The sequence below is a fragment of the Erithacus rubecula genome, assembly GCF_903797595.1.
Source record: "Erithacus rubecula genome assembly, chromosome: 1".
Classification (NCBI taxonomy): Eukaryota; Metazoa; Chordata; class Aves; order Passeriformes; family Muscicapidae; genus Erithacus; species Erithacus rubecula.
Genome location: NC_136658.1, coordinates 85300263 through 85313899, shown reverse-complemented (window position 1 = coordinate 85313899; position 13637 = coordinate 85300263). Strand labels below are relative to the sequence as shown.

The 13637-nt window shown below is 41.8% G+C and overlaps 1 protein-coding gene across 1 annotated transcript in view; it reads left to right on the top strand.

Moving 5' to 3' along the window:
• Positions 1-5495: 5495 nt before the first annotated feature.
• UXS1 (UDP-glucuronate decarboxylase 1) overlaps positions 5496-13637 on the top strand; it is a 52867-nt gene continuing 44725 nt past the window's right edge. The window contains exon 1 of the mRNA XM_079317590.1: positions 5496-5691. Within this exon, the coding sequence (XP_079173716.1) occupies positions 5595-5691 (97 nt within the window). The 5' untranslated portion in view covers positions 5496-5594. The remainder of the gene's footprint in view (positions 5692-13637) is intronic.

Genomic DNA, 13637 nt, shown 5'->3' with positions numbered 1-13637 from the left:
CCAAGGTGCAGCGCTTTGCACTTCTCCTTGTTGAATTTTGAGAGGTTCCTGTAAGCCCATTTCTCCAGCCTGGCAAGGTTTGTTTGGATGTCACAGCACAGCCCTCTGGCATAGCTGCTTCCTCCAGTTTGGTGTCATCTGCAAATAGGCTGAGGGTACACTTTGCCCCATCACTCAGATGACACATGATACATGATGCTCTTCTCTTTGCAGCTGTCCTGCCCTCTTCATAAGGCCATGGCGTGCCATAGCTAAGGACTACATAAATGTAATAATGCTTCAGTGCTACATTTCCAGAAATGAAAGTGTGTATGTGTCCTTTCTGTCATCCATCTAACTTCTCTGACACTATAGCTAGAGAAATTTGTGAAAAAGTAACAATATCAAACAGCAGTAGGAATGTTTGCATTCCAAATGCAATTCAACTACACTGTGATCCAGACACTTCTCAGTAATGTCTTTCTATAAATTCAACTAAGTTCTTGAACACCTTTAATGACCTGGGTTAAATTCCTGCTCTATTGACAGACTGAGAGAAGAGCTCTAAGACTTCCCTTGCCTCAGAAAACACCAATGGATATATCTAGACTGAAGATTAGATATTCTCTCTAGCATATTGCAGTCTTGTTCTCATTTACTTAGCATCAACTCCTTATTCCAAATTAAGATTATAATGCTCACATTGCTGTAACACAGAAACACTACCCCTAAAGTGGCTTGTAAGTCATCTGCCTGAGATTTGCACGAGGAAAAGAGAAGCAGACCTTCTACAAAGCATGCCACTAACATGGGTAAAGTCCCATGCAGCTAGAATTACTGCAAATAAAGATGCAGAAGGAAAAGGGTTTTCTTCTTCCTAGTGCTATAAGGGGAAGCAGAGACTTCCAGCATAAACCCCAAGTGGCTTTTCTTGACAAGCAGCAATCCACAGCCACTATATCACTTGCATTCTACAGGCATATACATCCCTAGCCCACTCCACGGTAGGTTTATTTTTGTTCACTTTCTGAGCCAGTGATGTAAAGGTAAACAAGGGCATATAGATTTGACTGCTGTATACCACCAGAGGAAGGCATGGGCTTCTTCATTACTAATTCCATCTTCATCTGGATTGAATAGAGCCCAAAATGGATGCATTCAAAGTCATTACTTCTAAAGTGCGCTAGGGTACAGGGATATCAATTTAAAAGTTCCAAAGGGCTTGGGAAATTATGAAATGCAAACAAGCAATGCATGAGTAACTTGCCAACCCAGCCTAATAAACTAGCTTTTTTGATGGATGATAAAAGAACCTCGAAGTTCTTAACTGCTCACTAATTTAGCCACCATCTCTGCTATTGCGTTCTGACCCAATTACCAAAGGATCTTGCATGTGCCCATCTGCACTTTCAGAATAAAAAAAGCACCTTAAAATCTTTCCCCAACTTTAAAAATGTACATGGCTTTCAGTTAACTCAGGGGAAAAAATGCATCATGAAGAACAAGTACTTTATGCAGTCAATTTAGGAATGTTGTTTAATTTTTATTTTTTAATTGAGTCAGTATATCAATTTGAAGCCTGGAGCCTGAAGCAACTTTTTTGAATAATGTTGTGTCTTGGGTCTCTATACACTTGATGTAAAGAAAGAGCCTCAACTTTTACAGAATGAAATACTGGGACTACTCCCACATGACAAAATAGACTTCACTGTAGTCTGAAATACAATTATTTCCTTAGATGTTACAATTTATTCTTTGCAAATAACTGTCTAAATAATTAAATGATTCACCTAATTTCTGCAAACCCATATTTAAGTAGTCATTTTCATATAATGCTTTGACACTTACTTGTTTGCTTGCATTCACTGGATGATCTGTCTCTTAATTTGTATGTTTTTGATGGCTGGGATTGTCTCAATTCTGCTTAGAACTGTTATGATACAGTTGTATTTGAAACTGTTTATTACCATCCAAATAATAAATAATAACTGTCTGAAGCACTTAGCAGTTTTCTTTTCCTTCAGAGATGTTAATATTAAAAGAATAGACTCTCTTCCCAAAACTGCATGTTCTCTTTTCATTAGCCTTTATAAAAACCACAAATCCACAAAATTCTAGCTTTTCCTGAAAAGAAACAGTGCTAGTTTTAACTCATTTTCGTCTGAGTTCCCTTCTCCACTACGATCCGTTATTAAAAGTAGAACTAACCAAAACAAATAATCACTTTCCAACATTTTTTTCTTTTAAATCACATTTTACAGTAGATGCATGCATGAACACCATTAGTTTCCCAACATTATCTTAGGCTTTGTATGTTTGAGTCAGCATGCCTGTGCAGTACAACAGTGTAACTTCATTATTTAAAATCATCTCTTTTTAGAAGAGGATAACAATACAGAACAATTCCTCCCAGGTAAGCATCACTAGCTCTAGGATGCAGCTGAATGGTGAGGAAGCACACAAGTAGCTGAGCAACTCTGTGTTATTTTCTTGGCCACACTGAGCTTTCTAACTTACAGACCAAAGATACAAGAGATTAGTGTGCTGGTAATAGCTTGATTTTATTCTTGTTTTTCTTCAGAGCCTTGTAACTGTTTTTGTTATTTTGTACACAGCAATTCTCCCCGCTTGGGTCTCACTGCCCAGACTTATGTTTCCCGTGTCATACTGTAGAATGTCATCCCTTGCAGAGACATGAGTGGGACAGAAAGACAAGATTTTCCTGGTATTTCCACATGGCAGTAGAGTCTCCTGAATGTGGCATCATGTGAAAATTCTACAAATTGTAGCAGTTGGATTGGTGGGGATTTTTTCCTGATTCTGGAACAACAGCTGGGTAATTGCAGAGTTTTGATCTGGTATCAAGGAAAAGTACATGGCAAGGGTGCTGTAAATTCTAAGCTCATACTGGTTGTTCAGGTAGATATACCTGCATATTCACATTTTTAATTCTTATCAAAAGTTATTTTAAAATCCCATCATTTAAAACCCTCCATTGTGTTACAGGCCATGATTTAGTGAGCAAAAAACAATCTAAATGCTCTCATAAAGCTCTTTGAGAACTCAAGTTGAAAACTGCAGTGTGGGAGACAGGGTGTACTGCCTGCAAACCATTTCAGTGAAGACTGCCATTAGCTGATGTCATGAGATCAGCCTGACCAAGATAATGACCCAAATGCAGATGAATGCCTACTCCCTGATTTATAGCACACTAAGACTCAGCACACAAAACCATATCATCCCTGCCTTGGCATATTTAGCAGCTACTATGTACCAGAACCTCTGCTATTGGTGCCAGTCCTTGGCACAAGGTTGTGAATATGACCAGCTGTATCCTGCTGTTGGCTGTCATGAGTCTGGAGAAATTTATAGTACTTACAAGGCACATGTGTACAGTTACAGCTGAGATGGGACAGACTTGCAGTCACCCCCCTGCTGTTAAGGTAGACACATTCTGTCTCACTTGCACAGTGACATAGACACAGCTGGCCCTGGTGTTATGCATGGCCAGCCTGCCTCCTGGGGAGTTCAAGCCTCCTCCACCATGAATTCCATAATGCATCCTGCTCCTTTGCTCTCCTTTTCCCATCCTCACAGGTTGCAGCCTGCCTGAACATGTTTCTGCAGCAAAACTGGCATGAAGATTGAGGGAAGTGCCAAGCAAGGTGCCTTATAAAGGCAGCGTGATTGAGTCACAGACTGAGCAGCCCAGCTTAGGGCAGGGCGACTTTAAAAGCGTCTTGGGCACCCCTAAAGGCTTGTGGACTTCATCTTGGGCAGATGAATATATCCTGCAATATTCTCTAGCTTTCATACTGAACTTTTTCATACAGCTTTTTGATGGCCAAATTTACTGGGGGTATAAAACTCTAGGTTTTGAGAGATTACTACACAAGACGAATTTGGAGCTAGATCATGTGTTAATTGATGATGATCTGTTATTGCCTTTACTCCATGTAGCTTGAAGCAGTGGAATGAACTTGCAAGTTAGGTATAGCAAATACAAATCAAAGGAAAACAAAAACCAAGAGGAAAGGAGTGGCTTTATAATCAGAGCCTAGGGTTAGGAAATCTCAGTTCTCAAGGCTTCCAGAGAAAGTCCCTTTTGTTCCATGTGTCTTATTTTTAATCACTCTGCACAGCACCTTACTGCACTTACCCTTCTGACACTCACACATTCATTTCATTGACTTTACTCCCTATAATGAGTTAACTCTTGTTAACTGTGTGAGCCTCTGTATGACTGAGGTCATAGTTTCTTGGTGTAAACAAGCTCATTTCTGTACTGAAAAGAAGAATTTAATTCAAGAACACTTGCTCTCACAGTCTTCTCCCGTGGGAGGCAAGTGTGAGAAAGAATATCCCATACAAACTGTGTGGAGGCCACACTACTCAAGGGGAAGGTCAGGTTGTGGAGAGAGATTTCTCTTCAGATTAAAAGTATCTACTGGCAGAACATGTTTTGACACATGAGAAAGGCATCTACCCTTCCAGGCAAATATCAATCTGCAGTTTGCAACAGGCTACCAGGACTTCAGACAGAAGCTGCAGTGAAAATGTAATCTGCTTTAAACCAACTGCAATCTTGTTATCGTGAACAAAGGCAATGCATAAACTACTATTTGGCAGGGGTGTGGGGGAGAAGGGGAAAATCCTCACATTTTTTCATTTACAGAAACACAGAAAGGGCAAGATTGGAAGGCACCAGAGCAGGTCATCTGGTCCAACCTCTGTGCTCAAACAGGGTCACCCCACTGCACCCTGAGGAGAGACCTCATCACAGCCTGCAACTTCTCACATGGTGCAGGGGCACGCTGCCCTCCTTTCTCTGGCAGCCACAGACAGGAGCCAAGGGAGCAAAGTTATGTCAGGAGAGGTTTAGGTTCAGTATTACTAAAAGGTTTTTCATCCAGAGAATGGTCAGGCAGCGGGACAGGCTCTCCAGGGAAGTGGCCACAGCACCAGCCTGACAGAAACATTTGGACGATGCTCTCGGGTACATGATGTAAATCTTGGGGTTGTCTTTTGCAGAGTTTGACTTGATTATCCTTGTGGGCCCTTTCCAACTTGATTATTCTTGTGGGTCCTTTAAGAATATTCTGTGATTCTGTAAAATTGCATGCAGGTGGTTCTCCTTACTACGCAGACACCTGTGCAGATATGAAAAGCACACTGGGGAAAATTGTGCTTTCAAAGGCACTCAAGGCGTCAGCGCGACACACGCGCTGAGTGCCCTCGTCTGCCAGTTCCTTCCAGCAGGTCACCGCCCCAGGATCATCACAGTGGGAGGCGACAGATGATCGAGCCCGACCCTGGAGCACCCTGAGAGGCCAGAGGAGGGCCAGGGGGAGGCCGCGGTCGCACTCCATTTGCCGGGGCGCTCTCCATTTGCCGAGCGCACCCTGCGGGGAGCGGGCACGGCGCAGGGAGCACGGGGCCCGCAGCCCGCTCTGAGGGCAGCGCGGGCACGCGCATGCGCGGCCGGGCAGGGAAGGGGCGGGCGGGGCCGCGGGCGCCGCGCCTGCGCGGGCGGTTCGGGCGGGCGGAGCGGGGCCGAGCGGAGCCGTGGGTGGCCGCGGCCGTGCCCGGCGCTCTGCGTGCCGCTGCCGCGGGGCATGGTGAGCAAGGGGCCGCTGCTGCGCCTGCTGACCGCCATCAACCGCAGGAGGATGAAGCTGCTCATGGGGCTCGCCTTCGTCGCCTACGTCGCCTGTGAGTGAGCGGGGGTGGGGGCGGGTCTGGCACGGCCATTCATTGCCCGCTGGCACGGCGCCCCCCGTGCCCTCCGCCCGCCGTGAGTGAGAGCAGGAGGAGGAAGATGTGGCGGCGCCTCCCGCGCCCCGTTGCGCTGCGCGGTTGCGGGCGCGGCTGCTCCGGCCCCGGCGGGGCAGGGGCTCCCCGCGGCTCCGGGTTCCCTCTTCCCTGCCCTGCCCAAACTTTCCCCGTGCCCCGGCGGCCGGCGCTGCCCTGCCCCGTCCCCGGGGCTTGCGGGGAGCGCTGCCGGTGGGACGTGGCTCAGGGAGTGTTTCCGCAGCCGCTCTTTTCCTCAGACCGACGCTTTGTCCGCCCCGATCGCCACCTGGTAGCGGTGAGCAGCCCTCAGGGAAGTTTTCCAGGGTAGGCCTCGTGTCTGGTTTTTGTAAAATCCTCCCACGTCCTTTGGGGGCTAAATAAATGTTTGTTTATTAACTCAGCATGTAGCTGAAGTCTTAAGAGCCGGGAGAGAGGCGCTGAGGTACTTTAGAAAATCTTAGAATAGCCAGTGATGGGGATGTTTATGACTTCACTTACTAGGAGTGAGTCAGATTTGAAATGGATTTAAAACGTTGTCCTGTCGGCTCTCTCTCCTGCTTGTTTTTTTCTGTTGCAATTCTAATTTATTTTATTTTAGCCTGTTTCGTTTTGAGACTCGGGTAGTTTCTGTATGGAGAGCCCGGTGCCTTTGGGTTTAGGTAGAGAGCAAGCCGTTCTCTTGATGCCTGAAGGCACATACATATCGGTGAGCTAGCTTTGGGGTGAGTGTGTGCATCGCATTTCAGATTCTGCCTCTGGGTTTGGAAATGTGGAGAGGTACGACACGAGTTATTTTGTCAGAGAGGGTGTGTTTCGTACCTAGGTACTTCTGTTACCTTGAAGTTGTGTTTCAGCTCTGACTTTCAGTTTGTTTATCCAGGTGACTTCAGGTGTTCTGCACCCTGACATCTTAATGTCAGTTCTTATTTTAAAAGGTTCGCGTATTTTGCTAAAAATTATAGTTCTCAAAACGAAAGTTAATAGGCTGCTTTGAACAGTGGATTTGATTATATTCTTTGGACAGTAATTGATGTTTGCTTTCTAACTTCGTGAATAAAAGTTAGCCCTAAGGAGAAGCCTTCTGACTGGTTGTTTTTTGAGATTCAGAAAAAAAGTGGAGGAGAGAGACTCTATGTCAGTGTGGCAGAAAAATGGCTTGAAAAGGGAATAAGTTGGTGTCTAATGGGAACGTGTTTTTTGCGATTCTAACATGCTGTGCTTTCCCATCTTTTGACTGGAGATCAAAAGTATTGGAATCCTTAGGTGTCATTTGCATAGTATGGTATGGTAGCAGATGCTGCTGGACTATCAGATTCTAGAGAGAATATTTTTTGGTTTTTTTCAGAAGTGATTATTTATGATTCCGTTCACCTACCCTAAAAGGGAACTCCTCACAATGTTGCTGAATCATCACTACTCTCTACTTGCAGTCAGATAATGCCCAACTGAAATAGCACAGAATCTGAGAAAACTGAGCTGCTAGTGTAGGTGTATGTGCTGGCACTTCTTACATTCCTTCTTTCTGAAGTACTCTCCAAATGACTAAGTGTTTTTAGGCTGTGGGCCTCCTTTCCATGAATTCCCATTCAGTATTTGGACATGGGCATTCAGACTTGGAGCACATTTTACAGGGAATTAAATAGTTGGCAGTGCATTACTTTTTATGTGAACTAGAGAATAGGACGTTTTTAATAGTGCTGTTTCGTCAGCCTGTGTGTGAAACCCTGAGCAAATGTGTTTGGAGTATAATTTAAAAAATTGTCTTATTTCATAGAAATCTTTTGCCTTTGAATGCAAATCTGTTCCAAAGGTGCCTCATGAACTTCTCTGTGTGAGTTTGCAAGCTAGAGAAAGAATTTTCAGCATGCAGTTGAAAGGCTGTGAGCTGTTTCACTCTCAAGAATCATCGAGTGGCTGTCTTGGTAGTTTCACACAAGGTGGTGTGGATGGCTGGGCTGTCTTGGGTATCTCTGCTCCACATCCACGGCTGAAATTTTTTCTTGTGCACCAGATGAAGGATCTGGTCTGGACTGTTTTGTGTTATAGCCATTTGGTAGTGTGGGTATTTGACAGCTGTTTTGGCCCAGCTTGAGGAGGTGGTGCACAGTGGTAAAATGGGATAAAAGCTGACATTGCTGCTGGCAGTGTTGCCATCACATGCTTTGCAGGTCTGCAATTAGGAGTCCTGTTTACTGTGGTTGAAGTACTGCCATGACATGAGATACACTGTTCATTGAAGATCCCTAGAACTCCTTTATGGACTTCTCTTGGTTCCCTAGTAGCACTTAGAGCCAGAAAGATCCTTGATTTGGAATTAAATTACGGTAGTATTTGATGCCTCAGTTCTGTAAATCTAATTTATATTAATTTTAAAAAATTCACTCAAAACACTGTGCTATTATGGTGTGTATGTACAAAAATAGAAGTCAAAAGGAGCATTTTTATGGAGCAGGCAATTAAAAGCAACTGTTTCCTGGGAAAAGGAAGTGAATAAAGTTTAGCATTCACCTTTACCTTTTCTGTAGGCCCTGGGTGAAAGGGGTAGTGTTCCCCATTGCCCAGGTGATGAATTTGGAGATACTGCAGTTAGCAAGCTGTCTGAATCACTCTGTAATATGTCAGACTGCTACTCAATTTTTTACTACTCTTCATAATTAGCTTAGTTGTCTCACCTTCAGTGCTGTCTTCTGTGAACATAGCATGACTGTGCTACGTGGAGTGGGAAACCTTGCTCAGAGGTTGAATTTGCATTGCCCTTTTAAGGGGACAAACTCTTCTGCTCCAACTTTCCTCTGATTTAACCCCCAGCAAAATAGTGCAGGAATGCTAATGCTAACCAAAATGGGGTGGAGGGGTGTGTGGAACTGGACTGAAACAAATTATTTCAGTCATGAGCTCCACTTACATAATTTTGAAGCTGTTGTGAAACCACAACTTCACAACATGAGGTGATTATAAACAGAGGTGAAGTGGGTTTAATTTATTTTTGTTGTCTGTAATAAGAAATGTAGACAGATCGTAAGAGCAGTCAATTAAACCAATAATGTTAAAGAACTTCAGTGTCACCACAATATGAATAACTTATATGCAGGCTGAGAGTGTTCTGTTTTTAAAAACCCCACCTGTGTGTTGGAATGTCAATATATAGACACCTTACACTCACTCCCTTGCAAGTTTTAAATATTTATTCAGCTTTATATGGACATGCAACCATGCTTCAGTGGTACTGTCCTTGCAGAATCAGGACCATATTTAGGTTATTGGAAAAAGACTTAGAATCTTGTGGCCAGGATTTAAAGACCAGAGCTCATCAGTCTGCATGATTTGCTTTAACTTTGATGCTACTGTAAATAATCTGCTGATGTCTTGGTATGACAGGGCAGTTGCATATTCTTAATGAAAAAGTTAAGAGATCTGTTTCTGGTAAAGTAGAACAGTTCTCTTTACTCATTTGTAGATCAAATGGCTCTCGGGAAGTATAGCAGTAGCCTTTTTCTTTTCCAGGGGGAAAATGGAATAGTAGGGTGCTGTCATGAGGTCCAAGCTTAAAACCTTATTTCCTTCATAAGATAAATTATAGCACAGCTATTAGAAGAACTTAGAAATGAAATGTTGAAATAATGTGAGGGAAGTACATCCTGTAGTATATGGCTTGACTTTTCACAGTATTATTAGTTTCCGTGGTTGTTATCCTTTGTTTTATAAGATCAGCCATTTGTTTTTGTCAGATTTTCATCAGCTAGGAAGAATGCAATGTTCTCTTCTCAAAATACCGAGGTGTGAGTGAGCTTTTCAGTTTGAATTTTACCAGCCCCTCACAAGTTGCTTATCTTGCATATGTTAAAAACGGAGGTTAAATGCTGCCTAATGTTTTGTTTTGATAAGCTTTTACTTCTACTTTTCATAATAGAAAAGCAGTTACAAAGTCGGTCCTGCCTTTTTGCTTCAGATTATGTTACAATGTTATTTAGCATCAGAAATGTTCCTTCCCCAGCCATTTTATAACTTGATGTCACGACTGATTTTCCATGAAGGAGTTAAGATTGGTTGTGTAGGACATCAGGCTTACTTGCTTTTTGTGTCAGCTTGCCATGGGTTCTCCACCAAAAAAAAAAAAAAAAAAAATCAAACCCTAAACATTTGCTGGTTGGTCACATTCACCAGGTTGCCTTTCATTTGTCAGTTTATGGAAATAAGTTCACTGTTGTAACAGCTTCCAGTTCCCTGCTCATCAGGCTTGCAGCTAGCTGTACTTGTCTAGCTTATGAAGATTTGTTCATGCTTCAGTTGTTTGTCAGGAATAGATGGACTCTGTCTTGCTAGCCATGATGTTTTAAAACTGCTTTTGGCATCCTGGAGAAATTAGTCTTGTGGTTCCTCTCTTACATCCGTTTAATATTTGTCTTTAATGTTTTACCTTGACATAGTATTTGTCTTTTCTGCAGCATGTGCAGGAGACAGCACTGCCATCATTTTACTTAAGGACAAACACTGTTAGAGCTTCCACCTTCTTTGCCCTCTGTTTTTGCAAAGGGGAATATTTCTCTGACATTTATATTACTTGCTTCTTTTGACTAAGGTTGACTCAAGCAGATTTTGGTTGAAGCTGGTAGTTTTCAACGTCTCATTTATGGACTGTAGAGAGAGAGGTGGGGGTTATTGCATCTATTTGCCTGAAAGGATTTGTGAAAGGTAGCTGGGAAAAGTGAGTTTGTTTCAGTTGCAGTGCTAACCACTGGAACATTCTGTGAATCCACTGGAAACAATCTTAGCTATCAACAGATGGGTCAGTGGAGGAGCAGTGGTAAAGAATGATATGCTGAAGATACGAGGCAGGAAGGAGTAGTAACAGTTAACAGAGAACTGGAAAAAAGACTTAATTGAAAATTTCATGAGAATTTTCCATCTGGGAAACTAAGAACAAAATTCAGTCATAAATTGATGATGCTAACTGAAGTGTAAGAAAAAGTATCCTTGGTTACCTTCCCATGCAGTATGAAGCTTCATTAATTCTTGTAAAGAAAGAACATTTGCATAATGTTGTATCTCACAGATGTGGAGTGGTATTGGTTTAAAGGTTTAAATGTTTGTTCTTAAGAGAGGGTGGAGAAATTTCCTGGTGATGGTGTTGCCTTTGTTTTGCTGAGTTGACATAGAGTGGCAGTGGTGCTGTCCAAGATGCAGAGGGAGGATCTTTCCCTTAGTAAACCCGTGTCCTTGTATCTAGGATACTTCTCATGTGGGAAAAGCTGCAGTTCCTACCTGCTATCTTTGATTTGATGCAGGAATTTTGCAGTTGAGAAAGGCATCAGTTCATAAAATGCAGTAAGAACTATTTATTATTTGGAGATCTGTGTAGACTTACCAGAGGTGTATTTTTTTTAATCTAATATTCAAGTTGTATGTTCCCCAAAGGCATAATCATAAACTTCATTAGGAAGGTGACATTTCTTAATACAAAGTTATGATTAGCAATTGTATGTTGCTATCTCCACTAATATTGTGAAATACTCTCATCAGTAAAATAATTTTCTAAAGCAAATTGACATACTGCTGGAATTACAGATGGAGTACAGTTGAGAGCATTTTTTCATTCTTATGGAATTTAGACTATAAAAGGCAGTTTGAAATATATTCGCCAAATCATAGAATGGTTTGCATTGGATGGGACCTTTAAAGATCATCTGGTCCAGCCCCCGCTGCCATGGGCAGTAGAACAAGTTGCCTAGAGCCTTGTCCAGCTTTACAGTTGAATCTCTGTGGACAGCACAATTTTGCTTTTTGAAACATCTGTTTTAAAATCTATGTGATGCTGAAACTAGTGTTGTCACTAATAATTTCACATTGAGTGTGTATTACTGTTGTGGGCCTGTCACAGTCTGTGACTTGGTTTTAATGTCATTTAAAGACACCCAGAGAAAAAGGAAAAAGGTGCAGGCTTCTTTTAGGATTGTGTTTTTCCCACCTTCAGGTTGTGACAGTGTTATTTTTTTGGTTCCCCAGCCTATTGTGGATGAGTTAATTACGGCATGCAAGGTTTTCTTAGTGTATATAGAAACCTGTACAAAAAGTATTACTGCAGATACCAATTCAAAGGATATTCAGATGAAAGCATACATCCAATTCCTGTGTTCTGAGGATCTGGAAAGATAACATTTGCCTGCTATGAAGTGCAGCTGTTCAGTTAAAAGTCTAACTATGATATTGAAGTGTCCATTTAATAGTACATGCTCAGCAAAATCCCAGCCAAGTGCTTGGGGTTTCTGTTGTGTTTTTCAGGTGTGATTTAATATATTTTGTAGTTTGTGTTGTTTTTTGTTTGTTTGTTTGTTTTTAATTTAATGTAGGCAGGGTGGGTTTGTATCCAGAGGAGTGCTCCTGGAGTATTAGTGTCCCAGTCATTGAAGTCCTCTGCATCCAACATCATTTCAGAACGGAGCTTCTCTAGAAAAAATAAACAAACTTTTAAATTTCCAGAAATGTAAATATATTCAGTAGGAAAAAGAAAAAAAACCCAACACATTTTTTACTTATATATGACTAATTGCCTTTTAAGGTAGGTTTGAGATGTCTTGAAAACCTACAACAATTTTACTCTAAGTCTGTGCCAGCCAAATAGTTGAAACAATCTCAGAGGCTGGGGAAAGAAACAAAAAAGCATTGGGGTTTTCTAAAAACCCTAAGTGATTAATGTTTACTCAAGTAAGTGTAAATGCCTCCTTAATAACAGTACTGTGATTAGGGCATTAAGAAACAAGTATTTTTTTTTTCCTAAGAGATGCTCTTTTAGGGAATTCTTCATAATTTCACTCAAGGCATGTTGTTCTTCTTTGGAAGCCTAAATTTTCAAATGTAATGTCTGTGGGAATGATTAATTACAAATGTATTTTACTCTTCATGGTACTTGCAATTAATCCTTGCAAAAATGCCACAATAAAAAGTCTCTCATTGTTTTATGAAAAGGATGCAAAGGGGGGAAAAACACTTCAAAACAAATGGGTGTAGTCCTGGTTTTGCTCCTCCTACAGGCCATTAAACCAGGCTACAACAATTTAGATATTTTGATCACTTTCCTGATGGCAACTTATTATGACCTTAATCAGTCATTGGGTGAGGTTTGAAAGAAGTAGAACCTCTGTCTTTCTTTTGCAGGTGAGTGTCTCAATTGTTAGGTTACAAGTCATGCTTCTGTCTAGTCCAATGAATCATGAATTCTTCCCTTGCACAGAGTTTCATTAGGTGGCAGGAAGACTGTTTATGAATGCTCTCTGGTTGGATGAGTTGGAAATTCTTCATAGAGTACGTTCTGTGTGGCTGTGGAGGGGTGAGGGTGTTTAATTTTCCAGTCTGAGAATTAGGACAGGACTATTATCTTGGATTTAATACCTTTTGACTTAAAAGATTTGGGCTTTAGACTTGAATTTTTTAAACAGGCTTTTACAGTGAGGTTCTGGGTTGTGTTAGTTTTTGCTCAAATTTGGTCCATTAGGAGTCTCATGCTTTTGAAAGCTGGTTTTATGTGTAGTGCCTGATTCATGACCTTGCTGATGTGGAAGATTTTTTCAACCATCCATGTTTGCAGCTTTTGGGGCCTGATCTTGATGGGCCTGTCAAGTGGTTTTGTGATGCCTGTAAGGATTTTCATGTTGGATTTAGGCTTGTCGCTTTCATTGTTCCGCTTGTGGATTTGGACCTGCTTACCTCTATGTTTCCATCATTCTTGCCTGAATGTCAAACCAGCCTTGTCTTGACCTTTAGGGCAAGGAAATCCTCTGTGAGCCAGTCATGCTTCTGGCTCTGCTGCTGGGTAAGCCCGTTATATAAATAGCTGTGTATTTAGAAGAAAAACAGCCAAACCTTATTTC